The sequence below is a fragment of the Python bivittatus genome, unplaced genomic scaffold (genome assembly GCF_059951505.1).
Source record: "Python bivittatus isolate LINGU-HERP-01145 unplaced genomic scaffold, Pbiv_v1 ctg000020_np1212, whole genome shotgun sequence".
NCBI classification, from domain to species: Eukaryota; Metazoa; Chordata; class Lepidosauria; order Squamata; family Pythonidae; genus Python; species Python bivittatus.
Window position 1 is genome coordinate 48,083,316 of NW_028277030.1, and position 14,453 is coordinate 48,097,768.

The 14,453-nt window shown below is 36.1% G+C and overlaps 1 protein-coding gene across 1 annotated transcript in view; it reads left to right on the top strand.

Annotated features, from left to right (window-relative positions):
* The window catches only part of LOC112542719 (hormonally up-regulated neu tumor-associated kinase homolog A-like), a 33,500-nt gene extending 19,383 nt beyond the window's left edge, over nt 1-14,117 (top strand). Inside the window, exons 8-9 of the mRNA XM_088150780.1 lie at nt 10,275-10,473; nt 13,007-14,117. Coding sequence (XP_088006906.1) covers nt 10,275-10,473; nt 13,007-13,761 — 954 coding nt within the window. The 3' untranslated portion in view covers nt 13,762-14,117. The remainder of the gene's footprint in view (nt 1-10,274; nt 10,474-13,006) is intronic.
* Nucleotides 14,118-14,453: the final 336 nt, after the last annotated feature.

The following is a 14,453-nucleotide window of genomic DNA, read 5'->3' on the forward strand; positions in this document are numbered from 1 at the left end:
AATCTGTAATTGTAACAAGAAATAAGTAACCTAACTAAAGCTGATTAAACCAACTGGATCAGTCTAGCAGGTCAATCTGTTGTTAAGGTGGTATCTGAATGGGGATTTGCTTCTTCACATATACACACATACATGGTCAAGGCATGTGGTTAATGTACAATCTTGTCCAGAATATCTATGAGGTGGATATGGCTCAAAAGTTCTTTTCCCTAAGAAATAGAGTGATGCAGTCTGTGGAAAGGAGACAGAAGCTCCAGCTGCAGTTGAGAGTATTTCAGAGAAAGTCTTTGCTGAGAGAATTTCCAGGAAGTGAACTTTTAAGATGTTCTAGTTGACCACTGATAGAAACAAGTTGATAGTCTAGTTCAGATTTCCCTATATTAGCATCCTCCTGTTGGATTAGCAAGTAAAGATGTACCTGAGCTGAGTTCAATCCTGATGACTACATGGCTACATAACCATAACTACAAATATGCAGTTTTCTTGGCAACAGAGATGGTTCATCACTGCCTTCTTCCAGGATGACTTTTCCTATTTCACTCTACAGCCTTGGTATTTCTTAATAGTCTCCTATCCAAGGACTGACCAAGCCTGAACTTACTTAACTTCCAAGTAAGGTTGGCCAGTTATAATGTCCATACTACCTGGAGAGTACTGTTTCTAAATTATGGGTAATATAGTCCCAATACATCTAAAAACACTAGGTTGAAGAAGGTTTGATTTGATGATTCTTGGGTCTTTTCTTTAAAATAATTATTATATTCTTATCCTATCTTCAAAAGGATAGGCTTTTAGTAAAGCGAGGGCAGCAAATGTGAATATAAAATGGTTTTCCTGTGGCAGGATTTACAGTACACATTGATATAGCTCTCTCTCATTTTTAAAAAAATCCAAAAATACTGCTTTCTCTACTTTATGATAAGGGGAATAGCTACCACAAGCATTTGCACATACAAAGCTTAAGCACCTCTTGCTTAACTTGGATTTGTAACATTAATGTCAAGGGTGTTGTTGGGGAAGAACCTTAATTCAGGGGTAATGAAAAAATGCTGGTCTCCTTCAGGTCATGCTCAGTGCCTAGCGGTTTTATGGACATGTTCACATAATTTACTTGGTAGCACTATGGATATCGTTGCCAATGCTTTTGCCTATGATGTTTTTCAAATTCCTAGTCTAACATATGACTTAGATTCCCAGCAGCTCCAGATACATTTTATAACCCCTACAGTACTGAGAGACTATTGTAACATAGCTGCAGTAGAGATTAGGGAAGTAAACCTGGTGAAATGCAAGAAAGGAATTTTAAAGCTGCTTTGATGCTGGCATATATGCACATTTTGATCCTTTAACTTTGTAAACAGGATTAAGTTCTGAGGTCTCCCAATCTGGCCAAATTTTTCTTAAACTGTCTTAGAGACCAGCCAGCCTCAGCATGGGACCAGAACCACTTAAGAGTACCGGGCAGAAGTGCCCTAATGCTGTTCTCAAGATAAGGTATAGTCATAAGCATTGTCAGATCCTGCTAAGCTGCACACATTATGAGGGTAGGAGAAATCATGCTTTTAAAGAGGAATAGAGAAAATTATGTCATATTTTCATATTTCCTAGTGGTAGAAAAGTAGATCAGGATTTACTGATAGGTCTTTCAAACATTTGTAAAGGATTCTCAAAGGAACCTGTCTTCCAATTATTTCACAACTAAAGCAACGAACAGGTTTTTCTTTTTAAACATTTGCTATGAAAAGAAGGTGGTGAGTAGAACAAGAATTGATTTTTGGGTGACCAGACTGTGAGTTCAGATCTGATAAATATTTATGAAGTAAGATGTATCCTTGTTTTATGAGTCTGCTCCCTTACCCCATTTGCACTGTTTTGCACTTGGATCCAGTTGACAATTTCAGGATCCTAGTGAGAAAAAAAAAGCAAATCCTAAAAGCCTTAAACTGCTAATATTGAAAAGTCTGACCCATACTGAAAAGCAGTGAATTCAAACCCTTTCAAAGCAGATGTGAGTAATTAGTATCATCTGCCACTAAGTAATGGCTATCCCTAAAGTGTAATTGTTCACTAGTACTTCATTCAATAAGTGCTTTTTGTACTCAGACTTAAGAAAGAACTTGTCTTACCGAGGAACTATCTTGTTGTATCTTATGTCATAATTCACCTTGCCTTCCATGAGATTTTAGGAGTGCCCCGTCATGTTTTCAATTATTTATACTGCTATTATATTTTGATTTTGTTACTCAATTCTTGTAGTAAATTTCCTTAATGATTCCTTCTTATAATAGAAAGGGCTAGTAAAAGTTCCATAAATAATAATGTAATAATATCTGTTTTCTATTAAAAAATGTAAGGTCTGAAGTAGACCTCAGTGGGGATATGAAATGTTTTCATGTTTTAATATTTTCTATTTCTTGACCTCTCTGTGGAATTTTGAGGATTATATTTCATGTTTATTTTTTTAACCTGACTTTTTAATGCAAAGATATGGAGGGTGGGGTGTATATACCGAGGAGAAATAACTTCAGCAATTTTTCCATCCCTTTGCAACTCCTTGCTGGTAAAAGTTAGATAAGGCTGACTCCTGAAGTTATAGCACTATGAAAATGTCAGTTTGTTGGTATGGCATCCAGAATTATAAGTCATCTCTAAACCTTGCTTAGGTATTTCCTAAACTGAACAGGAAAAAAAAATATGCAGGGATCCACACATCATAAAATCAATTCAGATAACTTTTCTAAATATAACTTGGGACAGAAATTGTAGCAGAAGAAACCTGTAGCAGAAGATATTCTTGCTCTAAGACATTATGTACTCATTTTTTATTATCCCCTAAGGATTATTATGCATACCAGGGACTGAGTGATATTTAAAAGATTGCCTTTTTAGCCATTAGCTCTAGTAGTGTTTTTGATTTTTGGTTTAGTTAAATGGAGCTTCCAGGTAAATTATAGTAAAGTTAAGGAGTGATTGCCTATTATTCCAAAGTATGTATCATCAAAACAAGAAACAATATGCCCAAAGAACTGCATGTTAAAAAAAGAGGATAAGAATTGCATAAATGTCTATATTTTAATTTTACTGTGCAGTAAAAAGAAAGCATTTATAATCAGCTATGGAAACAGAATAGAATGAAGAAATGCTTTAAAATGTGAATACTTTCCAAAGCAAAGAGGCATACCTGTCCATCCATACTTGTATATTTGTTTGTATTCATATTTTTTACAAGAAGTTTAAAAATCTGCTGGAGGCAGGGAAAATTCAAATACTCTGTTAGGTGTATAAGATGGTTAAGAGGATTTCAACTGTTCTTTTTACATTTAAACTATCCACAGTTTCATGATGAAGTAGGCATTTCACAGAAACCCTCTGTGATCACATGAGCATCCAAGAAGCAATGCCATAAAAAAAGCTCTTGTGTAAGATAAATCCCAGACTTTTTGTCCTTGTACAAAAGAAGCCCGAGGTGGAGAGACGCACACTGCACACACAGAAATATTCCATAAGAGAAGGATTCAAAGCAAATAAAAAGAAGTTGTTCCTTACACTGCACTAGATTTAACTATGGAACTGACTGTCATGATGGCCATCAAAATGGATGGTCTTAAGGCAAACTCACTAAGAATAGCTCTCAGCATGTGTCATCTATCTTGATTCTCTCTCAGCTTCTTTCCCCAGCCTGGGAAATTGTACTAACCATGGAATCTTATTTCACACACACACACACACACACCCAAATTGTGCTGTGCAGTCTCATCATACCGCATGGGTGTTCCTGGGACAGATGATTGAAGAATGTTGGGAGTGCATGCCAAAAGTATATATTCCCAACAAGGTCACCCAAGGTCATCCCAGCTGCCCAGCTAAAGCAAGCAGGCACCTGTCTTGGGCAGCAGCAATGCAGGAAGATGCCAGAGGCAGATGATCACTTTAGTGACAATGTCAAAGGCATCAATTAATATTGTGTGGAAGCAGGCATGGTAAACCACTCCTGAATTTTTACCACGAAAACCACATGGATAGAAATTGACATTGCCAGGTGCAAAACAGAGCAGTTTTTTTAGAAATAAGCTGGAAGTAGGCTTGATGATCTTCATTTCCAGGCAGATGATAACAGCTGTAGTTTAGTTTGTGCTTATTCATGAGTTCAGTAATCTTAAACACTAGGTGCATGAACCTTCTCCATATATATTTCATTCTGTACCTGATGTGGGATTTGGTTATCAGAGAATCAGAAGATATTTGTCAACAGGGATTAAAGTGGCACAGAAAAATAGAAAAATGATCACGGATTTAAATTTACCCAATTGTTATTGTTGTATAACAGTATTGAAAACACCTTGATGTAATACACAATATATGTCCATTGAAAACATGATAAATATCACTCTATCCCTTTTTGTAACATTTTTTAGAAGTATCATAACATATAATTTAAAATGTTGAGCTGCCAAATATCAGTTCTGATGAATCATCAAGATATTTTGCTATGTTTGAAGGAGGGTGGGGAGGAAGGGAGGAGAAAAGAAGCACATTGAGATATTACAGATGCTCAAGACAGTTTCAAAATATAAGAGACTGACCTCCACAAACACTATCGAGTAAACAATGCGCAGTGCAATCCTGCATGTGTAAACTCAGATATAAATCTCACTGAGGGTGATGGGACTTTGTTCTAAACAAGTATATGCTAGCGTTCAGTTTTAAAACCTCCAATAAGCTAAATACATTTCTAGTACATTTTATGCTGAAGCATTTTTAATGCTCCAGACAGAATTTCAGAAATACTTCTCCAGCATTTTTGCATCTTATCTGGCTTTCTCCTGTATTCATGTGAGACAATAAAGGCCCACACATGTTTCTCAAAGCATTTACGATGTCCTTCCCCGTCCCTCACCCTCCTGTCCTTCCCCACACATTCTAAACATATTCATAGCATTTATTTTCTGACATGGATAGGACAGTCAGATACTTCCACTAATTTCCCGTTGGGGTTGTAAAATAAAATATAATAGGAGGCACATTTTAATGTTCCAGTGGGGATGATATAGGGCAATTTAAGAATCCCCTGGCTTGCATTTGAGATAGATATAAAAGTGGAGTCTTAGATGTACAGGACTGAAATCTATATCCTTCCATTGTCCATATCATTGCCATTACGTACAGATCTGTTCCCTATAGTCCATTTGACTAGTGCTTGGCAAGAACTGAATTATTAAAAATACATGAGTGATTTCAACTCCATTTGTGGACTATTTACTCAAGGCCTCTCCATTTTATAACTTCTTTCAATATTAACTGTAGACATTTCCTTTGTGAATTTATTGAAACTTGTACTTCTTTTACATTGTCATAAATATTTTGTTACTTGAATTTTGGGCCTTTTGTGAAAGCTGTGTAACTGAATTTATTTTCTCCCTGACATTTGTTTATGCAAGACATGCTAGCACTTAATTCATATTATCAAATTGTTAGAAGAGAAATAACCTCACACAGTCATCTTCATTATTTAAGGAGTACAAAAACCTAATGACCAAATGACCTGCATTTATGAAATGGTTCTCACTGATAAATAATATCCTAGACCGATCTTTCATAGCCCCTTGTATCAGTACAGATAGAAGAATTTTTAACAGTGGACAGTTCACTCATTCAGTTAAAAATATTTAAGTTCTATAAGTCCTTAACATATTTCAATACACTAATGCTTGATACTGACTGTTGGTTTCAAAAATACTTTTCATAGAAGCATAGAATTGGAAGAAGCCATAAAGGCTATTGAATTCAACCTCCTGCTCACAAAATAAATGTAAATGTTCATGACAGGTGACTATCCACCTTGTGCTTTGACATCGCCAGCAAAGAAGAAACCACGATCAGTATGGACAATTGGCTCCACTTACTCTTTGACTAGAATCTGTCTTTCTGTTGTCCCTAATTTTTCCACCTGCACTTTGGGATGACAGAGAACAGGACATGGCTTTCTTCTTGTTTCATCTTTTAATGTACTTGAAGAGGACTATCATACCCCCCCCCATCAGTCTTCCCTTCTCAAAGCATAACATATTTAGTTCCACCAAACTGCTTCTAGTCTCCAAGCCCCAACTCACCCCCCTCAACCTCATTTTCTTGAATTTGCCCTATTCTCTGAATCTTCTTAAAACATGGTATTCAAATCTGGTTGCAGTGCTTGAGAGAGGTTCTGACCAATGCAGAGTAATGAATACACATAAAGTTAAGTAGGGGATCTATTTTAAAACTATATATTCTGTCTACTGAATTTAACATCCATCAGTGGAACAAACTTCTCTGCCTATGTGGCTCCCAAATCCACTCCAGAATGTTGCAAAACTTTTTATCATGCACGTGGGCGCAGGGAGAAGAACAGTGTAATCAGAAGTCTGTATCTGTAAGGTCAGCTGTTCACACAGAATGATCGTCTCTAACAGATGTGGTAGCTGAGTATGTGTATATGAGTCTGTGCATATCACTTTTTTTTCTTTGTTCCAAAGAACTGTAGTTTGAGTTTTGAGAAAATGTGATTTCCCACAGAAGATCTGGGGAATTATATCTGATTCTCCCTCATCAACTAAGTGCTGTGCTGCCTTCTGCTTGTCCAATAAAAGTCTCCTCTGGAAGGACCTTGAAAGTTTAATTTACTAAAGTTTAGCATCTCACTCCTTATAATCTTGACTGCAAACAGCTGGTCACAAAAGGTTTTGCTTTAGGCATGATAGTCATTTTGTTTGGTGAGAAAAACCTACTGGAAATTTGGCTTTGAAATGACTACAAGCAACCCAGAACACTTTTTCCCATGATCAAGTTTGAACCATGAATTATTGGATACACATAAAACAGGACCTGTCCTGTTACATACTGTGATTTCTCCAAGCAACTTGCATTTTATGTCATTTGTTGTAGAAAGGATAGCCTAATGCCATCCAAAACTGTATAGTTCAGTTTTGTAAAAATAGTGTTCTTGCCAAAAAGCTTTCCGTCCAGGTGTTTAACCAATTAGTTCTTAAGAAACTAGACCATGGCAAGTTTTCTGATGGATAGTAAATAAAGTGATTGTTTTGTAAACTCTTAAGATGAAATTTTGTTTTCTTAGCTAGGTGTGTGTAAAATCCTGAGAGATGCTTTGACTGAATTGGCTAGAATGCTTATGTTATCTCATATTCCCCACTGATGTCATGTAGATGGAGCAATGCATTTTTTAAAATGTTACAAAAATTGTTCAAGCACAGAGAGTTCTTGAAAGTTTTTTTTTTTTAGTTTTTGAAATACTTGATACAGATGGACTGTTCAGAAAAGTTTCCAACTCTGGGTGTCTCTTTACTTTCCTGAAGTCACAAAATGCCTTCAGAAGTAGGAGGGCCAGTTGACCTGCACATTTTACTGGTTTTAGTCAGGTTGTGGAAGTGTTCCTATAAAAGCAGAGGGCACTGATGTTTAGTATTACAATAGCCAGGTGTCATGTCAAAATACCTACTCAAATGTGCCTAAATTATAAATTAGCCTCAGCTGTCAGCAGAAGTCTGTCTCTGGATGTTCTCCAGTGCTAGGGACAAGCAACAGACAATAACTTTGACTTTTATATCGTGCTTGTAAGTCTTCTAAAGCAACTGTCTAGCTGCTTTTGGAAACAGTTTGTTGGAGTAATTGTCTGTTGGTCTAATCCAGCAAGGAAAGATGAATCCTTGGGAGCAAAAAGTGGTAAGTGCAATAAATATAATGCAAATATAGATCCATAATACGTCTTATAGTACATATAGTACAAAGTACATCTGAATAAGAGGGAGAGTCTATGTTATAAACCAGTCCCAAACTTTCCATTTCTGGGAAGGGAGATTGAGATGTGTCTCAATACTATCTAAATTCATTTCAGTGAGGATTTTAGCTGAGAAATGGTACTGAGACTGTTTTAGCTACCTTGGATGACCTATGCAGGAAATTAGATGGGGAGTGTGGGGCCCTGCTAGTTGTGAGAACCTCTTGGCAGCTTTTGATATCACAGATTGATGTATCATCTGAGGGACAGCCTGCTTGGGATCTGAAAGAGGATCCTCAGCTGTCATTTTATTCACAGGTGGTGGCCGTGACAAGGAGCACATGTGCACAGTTATGACTCCTTAGTTACTCTTTCTCAATCAGATTTGATGACAGGTATCCATGTCTTTCTCACTCCCATCTCATCTTGACTCTTACAACATGGTCTACGTGAAAATATCTTTGAAAGTATTTAGAGGTTGTAATTGGGGAAAATGCAACAGCTCAACAGCTAATTGTTGTACAGATAACACTGCATTGTATCGGAAAATCTGTACTGGTTGCCATTTGCTGTCCAGGAATCATTTAAGATATTGGTGCAAACCTTAAAAACTTTAGCTTAGTATCTGAGTGCCTTTTTCTTCTACTGTAAGTCACTTCAGGTTTTAAGATTTCTGGAAAAAAAAAACAACTCCTGAAAATGCCCCCACTCTTAGAGCTGTGAGGGAGATGACTTTTCCTGCACTACATTTGGCGCTCACTTTCTCAGCTTTAGAAAAGCAGCCAAGGTAATCCCATTCATTAGATTTTAAAAGGCATGGATTTTATTATGTATTATTATTATTATTACTATTATTATTACTACTACTACTAGTAGTAGTAGTAATCTACAATTAAATTCACATTATTATTGTTGGTCACACAGTCAGCCTGTTGTTTAGACTGGATCTGGTATTTTTATCTACCTCTCGAGTCTTTCCCAAGGACCTGGGATAGGCAGATGTTGTTGTTTGATGGTGTTACAGGTATCGTCGCAGGATGTAAGCTGTTCCAAGTAAAGCTCTCTTTTGCAATTGACTGATGGTGATTTTGTCAATGCCAATGGTGTTCAAGTGGTGCTCCAGATGTTTTGGGATTGCACCTAAGGTGCTATCTTTGCTTTCTTTTGCCACAGTCATCCTACCTCTATTTGCAGGTCTTTATATTTTGTGATTTTCTCCAGTTCTTTTTCTTCTCTTCTGCTGTCTCCAGGTATTACAATGTCCACTACACAGACTTTTTTGTCCTTCTTATCAACAATTGTTAAGTCTGGGATGTTGTGTGGCAGATGCTTGTCTGTTTGAATTCTGAAGTCCCAGAGCACTTTAGCTTCTTCTTTTTCTATTACTTTATCTGTTTTGTGGTCCCGCCAGTTCTTGCTTGCAGGCAAATGGTATTTCTTGGAAGACATTCCAATGCACCATTGTTGCTACTTTGTTATGCCGTTGTTTGTAGTCAATCTGTGCAATCTTCTTGCAGCCACAGTCATTCTATTTCTATTTGCAGGTCTTTATATTCTGTGGTTTTCTCCAGTGCTTTCTCTTCTATTCTGCTGTCTCCAGGTATTGCAGTGTCCACTATCTAGATTTTTTGGTCTTTCTTATCAACATCAAATAATTCATTGTCATTATTTTTCTGGTCTTCCTATCCAGGGCTTCTAGTTCTGCTTGAGTAGAGTCCGCTATTCCAGCTGTGTATCTAATGATTGGAATTGCCCAAGTGGGAATTGCCTTGATGGTATTTCCTCCACTGAGTTTAGACTTTAACTTCTTCTTCACTCTCATGATGTATTCACTACTAACCTTCTTCTTGACTTCAGTGTCCTTGATGTTGTCAGCTTGAAGGATGACCAGGTATTTGTAGTGATCTTCTTCATCCAGACTTGATGTTATTTTCATAGGTCATCTTGATTCCTTCAGTTTTCACTATTTTTCCCCTGTTGATGGTAAGGGTGACACATTTGTCCAGTCTAAATGGGACAAACTGGCCATGTAATGCTTTGCCTTGCCACATCTCTTTTCTATTCTTCATTTGGTCTTTCTTGTAGGCCAGTTTGGTCTCTTTGGTATTCAGTAAGCCTTCATGGTGTACTAGCTTCAATGCATTATTATTATTGTTATTGTTATTTTTAAAAATACAGAATTAAATAGATATATACAACCAGGTAAATTAACTGCCCAGAGTCGCTTGGAGTCAGGGGGTATATTAATGATAATGATAATGATAATAATCTGTATTTTTTTGTGTGTCAACATAAGCTATAAATGTTTTGAGCGGGGGTTTTCCTAAACAGAAAGGTAGCCTATTTGATTAGAAATAATCAACAAACATCTATTACTTCCTATACTAGTCTTCAAAGAATTAAAATCAGATGCCCGAATTAACTTACCACTTTTCATTCCCCCCCCCCTCCCACTTTTTACTTCCTTTTATAATAATATTACTGGTATCTGATGTGTCTGCAGAAAGAACATGAACCAGAAAAGTTTCATGGTGAACATCCTGGAAGCATAAGTCAAGATGCAGGTGTTCCGGTTTTTCAGAAGACAAAAATGGTTATAGCAGAAAAATGGAAAAGTGGCAACAATGAAGCAGAAATGCCATATGCTACCAAGGAAGATGAAGTTGCAGTTATTCTTGAAAATCAAGAAATCTTACCAGAAGGTAATATGTACTGTTCTGCTCTTTTTGACAGTCTGAGGATATTATAAATGTATAATAGCGGCAGTGAATAAGACTTCTAACAAAAGACAGAAAATGAATGACACATGTTTTACTTGATGGAATATTTGCTGATTAGGGATGCGGAGAAATAAAATCATAAATGATAAATGTTTTAACACCTGAGGTTAATATATGAGTATGCCTAACCAGGTTTATAATGCACAAGGCCCTGGTAAAAAGTGAAAGGGACTTGCAATTAGAAATTAACAGCAAGGATCCTTGCAAATATTGAAAATAAGAACCAAGAAAGAACTCTAGGGGATCTCATTTTGACATGTATGGCTCCATTCATGCCTCCAAGGAGCCAGTTATTTCATTCATTACAACCTTGTACTGATAATGATAAAGGGCAGTTGTTTGTCTTTGCCATAAGAGACATAAACAGAAAATAATTGTTATTGGGGTACAGTAATTTTATTCTGAATTTTGTTGTTTTTGCTATTGTTTATGCAATCTTGAATTGATTGATTAGTCCCCATGGCTTTCTCTGAATCTTGCCAGCATTGTAATATGAAAAGGTCATTCTTAGAAACATTGGGTTGGATCCAGATATTTATTCCACTGATGGGAACTTCTAGAATATTTACATTTCTTCAGCAATCTACACTGATTTCTTTTCATTTATGAAACTGAATCAGTGTTTGAGGTGACTTATGCAATTTCAGCAATGGATTACATTATTCCCTACTTAGACAGTAGAAAACATTTTTCAATGGATCAAACACTTTCAATGATTGGAAGAAGGGCTTTTATTCCAGGGAATATTTTTCTGGATCCAACCCATTATTTATGGGAAACATAGTGTACTCTGAGGACAGATAATTTATTTAGAATGATAAACCCCCACATAGAAATATAAACAAAAATATATTTGTTCCTAGAATCTATCAGCATATATCAGGCTACATAGTAGAACTATAATACATATTACACAATGCTAGTGCAGGTGGCCCTGATGGCATTAACAAATCTGGAAAGTTCCTTCCATCTTCATCCTGTCACAATCAGCACATTATTTTCTTTTTAAAATTATTTCTTCACTTTCCATTCCAAAGGATCTTGAAGGCTTTATGAACAGTATAAAGAAAAAAAATACAAGGCAGTTGATTTTCTAATCAAAACCTTCAACACTTTCTAAAGCAGGATAGTAAAACAGAGACAATATTGGAATAATTCTGGATTCAGAGCTTCGTGTTGAGTTTAGGAATAGAAAAAGCTGTGCCTGGCGTATCTGCCAATCAATCTAGGATTCTATAGTCTGGTTAAAACCCTCATTGCCACATATTCTGTCATTTGATATTTCTGAATAATGTTCAAAGGTGGCATAGAATGAAGGAAAAAAAAAAAACCATAAAGTTAACAAAAGCCCGTAAAGGTACAGTTGGCATAGTAGGCTATATAAATTGAATAAATAAATAAAACAAATAGTAGCTTATACTGAGAAAAAGAAAAAACATTTTTGGTCAGAATTGCAGATGGAGGTTCAGAAGTACTTCTACTCTGTGAACTTGGTTCTGTCCAATTCTGTCCAAAATAGACTCTACACACAGATTCTCCCATTAACCAGAAGTCATTTTTTTTTCTTGCCCGGATTAATTATCATATTTTCCATAATTGTTCCTTCAGTGATTCTAAGCACTAGTTCAGAATCTTAACAGCTTCTTTGAAACCTAATGAAAATAAACCTAGAGCTTGAAAAATAGAATTTATTCTTTTCTTTTGATTTGATTTTACAAACACCAAAGCATATGAGCCAGGGTGGGGGTGGGAAGCTCTCATACGAAAACAGCCGGAGAGCAATAGATAAAACGACAAATTAACGTAAAAGGAAAAGCAATCTATAAATCTTGCTAGAGGATTAAATGTCTGATATGACAATTGCAAATGTAGACATAGCAAAATGTAGCAAATTAGCAAATAATACTCTGCCAAATCCACAGGAGAGTTTTTACTCTAACCTGCTATAATATCTCATCATATTCCCAGTTAGAAAGAAGGTTTAACCAAATTCTGGGTGCAGGAGTGACTTTGTCATCCTTTTGAGGAAACAGAAACAGTTTTTCTTGTGCTCTTACAATATTCCTTCAGCTTGGCCTGGCAAACCAAAGTAACACCTTTCTTACCCCACATCTATGCTATAGTTCAGAAGAGATTACAGTACAGTATTTGTTTCCATTAACTGATCAATCAACAGATATCTCCAAAATTTCTTTGTAATCACTCTAATCCTATTCTTCCAAGTAACCTCTCCTAAGATGAGATGTAGTTGTTGAATAAAATAAGAGAATGAAAAAATCCTGCCATGAGGCTAAACAATGCTTTGCTGAATAGTGCATGAATTCGTGCTTATTAAAATTTTAAAAGACAAACTTTCAAAATGTTATGATCAACAGAAGCAGAGCAGATATCACTTTGATGTTTACAACCCTAAAGTTTGCATGATCTGATTTCATATATTCTGTGTTTTATTTAGTTTCCAAGTTTGCAGGCAGAGAATTGATTTATCTTGATCTCCCTAAATCTCCACATAATTCATGTGGGTCATTCAATCAGACACAACTTGAACCACGGGAAAATGAAGAAGATGTTAAAAATTGGACAGAAGTAAGAAAATTGTATTTATCAGAAAAGCCACCTTCTGCTTTAAGAAATAACCCAATATATGCTGTGAATCATGAGGCTGAGAAGTCCTCCGTATCACATATATGTAGACTAACGCCAAGATCAACAAATGAAAACAGAATAGTAGATCAAGATCCTGTGGTTTTTCCTGACACAAAAATCAAAGATCTCCTGAAAGCAATGAATGAGAACCTTCTAGCTCCAAAGTGGCAGCATCAAGAAAGAAAAAGTTCTGCTTTTCTGGTTATGGAAACACCACAACTCTCACCTTTACCAAGATTGAAACAAGGTGCTACAAAGGATCCCGTTATAAAAAAGTTCTCATGGTTGGAACGATCACAGCAGGAGTCCACTGGCTCACCTTTTTTTGTTAGTGTTTCAAGACCACCAGTTTTCCCAGTGCCACAGGAACATACTTCTATGGTAAGAAGTTTGAGGCAATCTAAAGAAAAGTCCAATGACTTTTTTAAAAATGATAAAATTAAAAGGAATGTTCAACTCAAATACACACCTAAGGATGCAGACTTAAATCTTCCCACATTATCTCCACCATATCAGACAACATCAGGGAAAAAGTCTGAGATGTTAAGGTTAGATTTTGCATGAACAAAATTATTACAAAAAAAAATCATTGTTTGGAAAACAATGTACAAGCCATTAAAGAAACCAAGAACTTGTTGAGTAAATAAAAAGAGTACATCAGAAGTGACTGGAGAAAGGAGGTGTGGGGAATAAGTAGTTCACTGACTGTAGAATAGATGGATCTCAGGTAATGAGTGAATGAATGAAATGGTGAAAAAAGTAATATATTTAGGCTGCCAGTTTCTGTTTCTGTTTTTCTATTCACACACAGAATGTGCCAAATAACTGATGTTTGATTTTTTTATTTTAAAAAAATGTTCTATAATTTTTTGTACTTAAATGCAATTGATTTATGACTATTACTGCTATAAGAGTCCATATTCATAATGATATAGTGTATCCTAATGACTAAATATTGACCAATGCACTGTAACCTTGAGTCTGTGGCGGGTTTTCCTAAAGCTAGAATGCAATATGATTCAACTTCTTTGCCATTCATGCGACACATGAATCTATATATACAGTACCTCCATATACCAGTAAGGCTTCCAGCCTTAGACCAGGAGACCCGTGCGCAAAATCTCAGATAGAACCCCAGAGTTAACACTACCCAGTGAATTACATTTAAAGGCAATCCATTACCATCAGAGTCTCTTCAGTCAAGTTTAATGCATAATTAAAGATTAATACAGTTTAGTATAGTTTAATATAGGTTA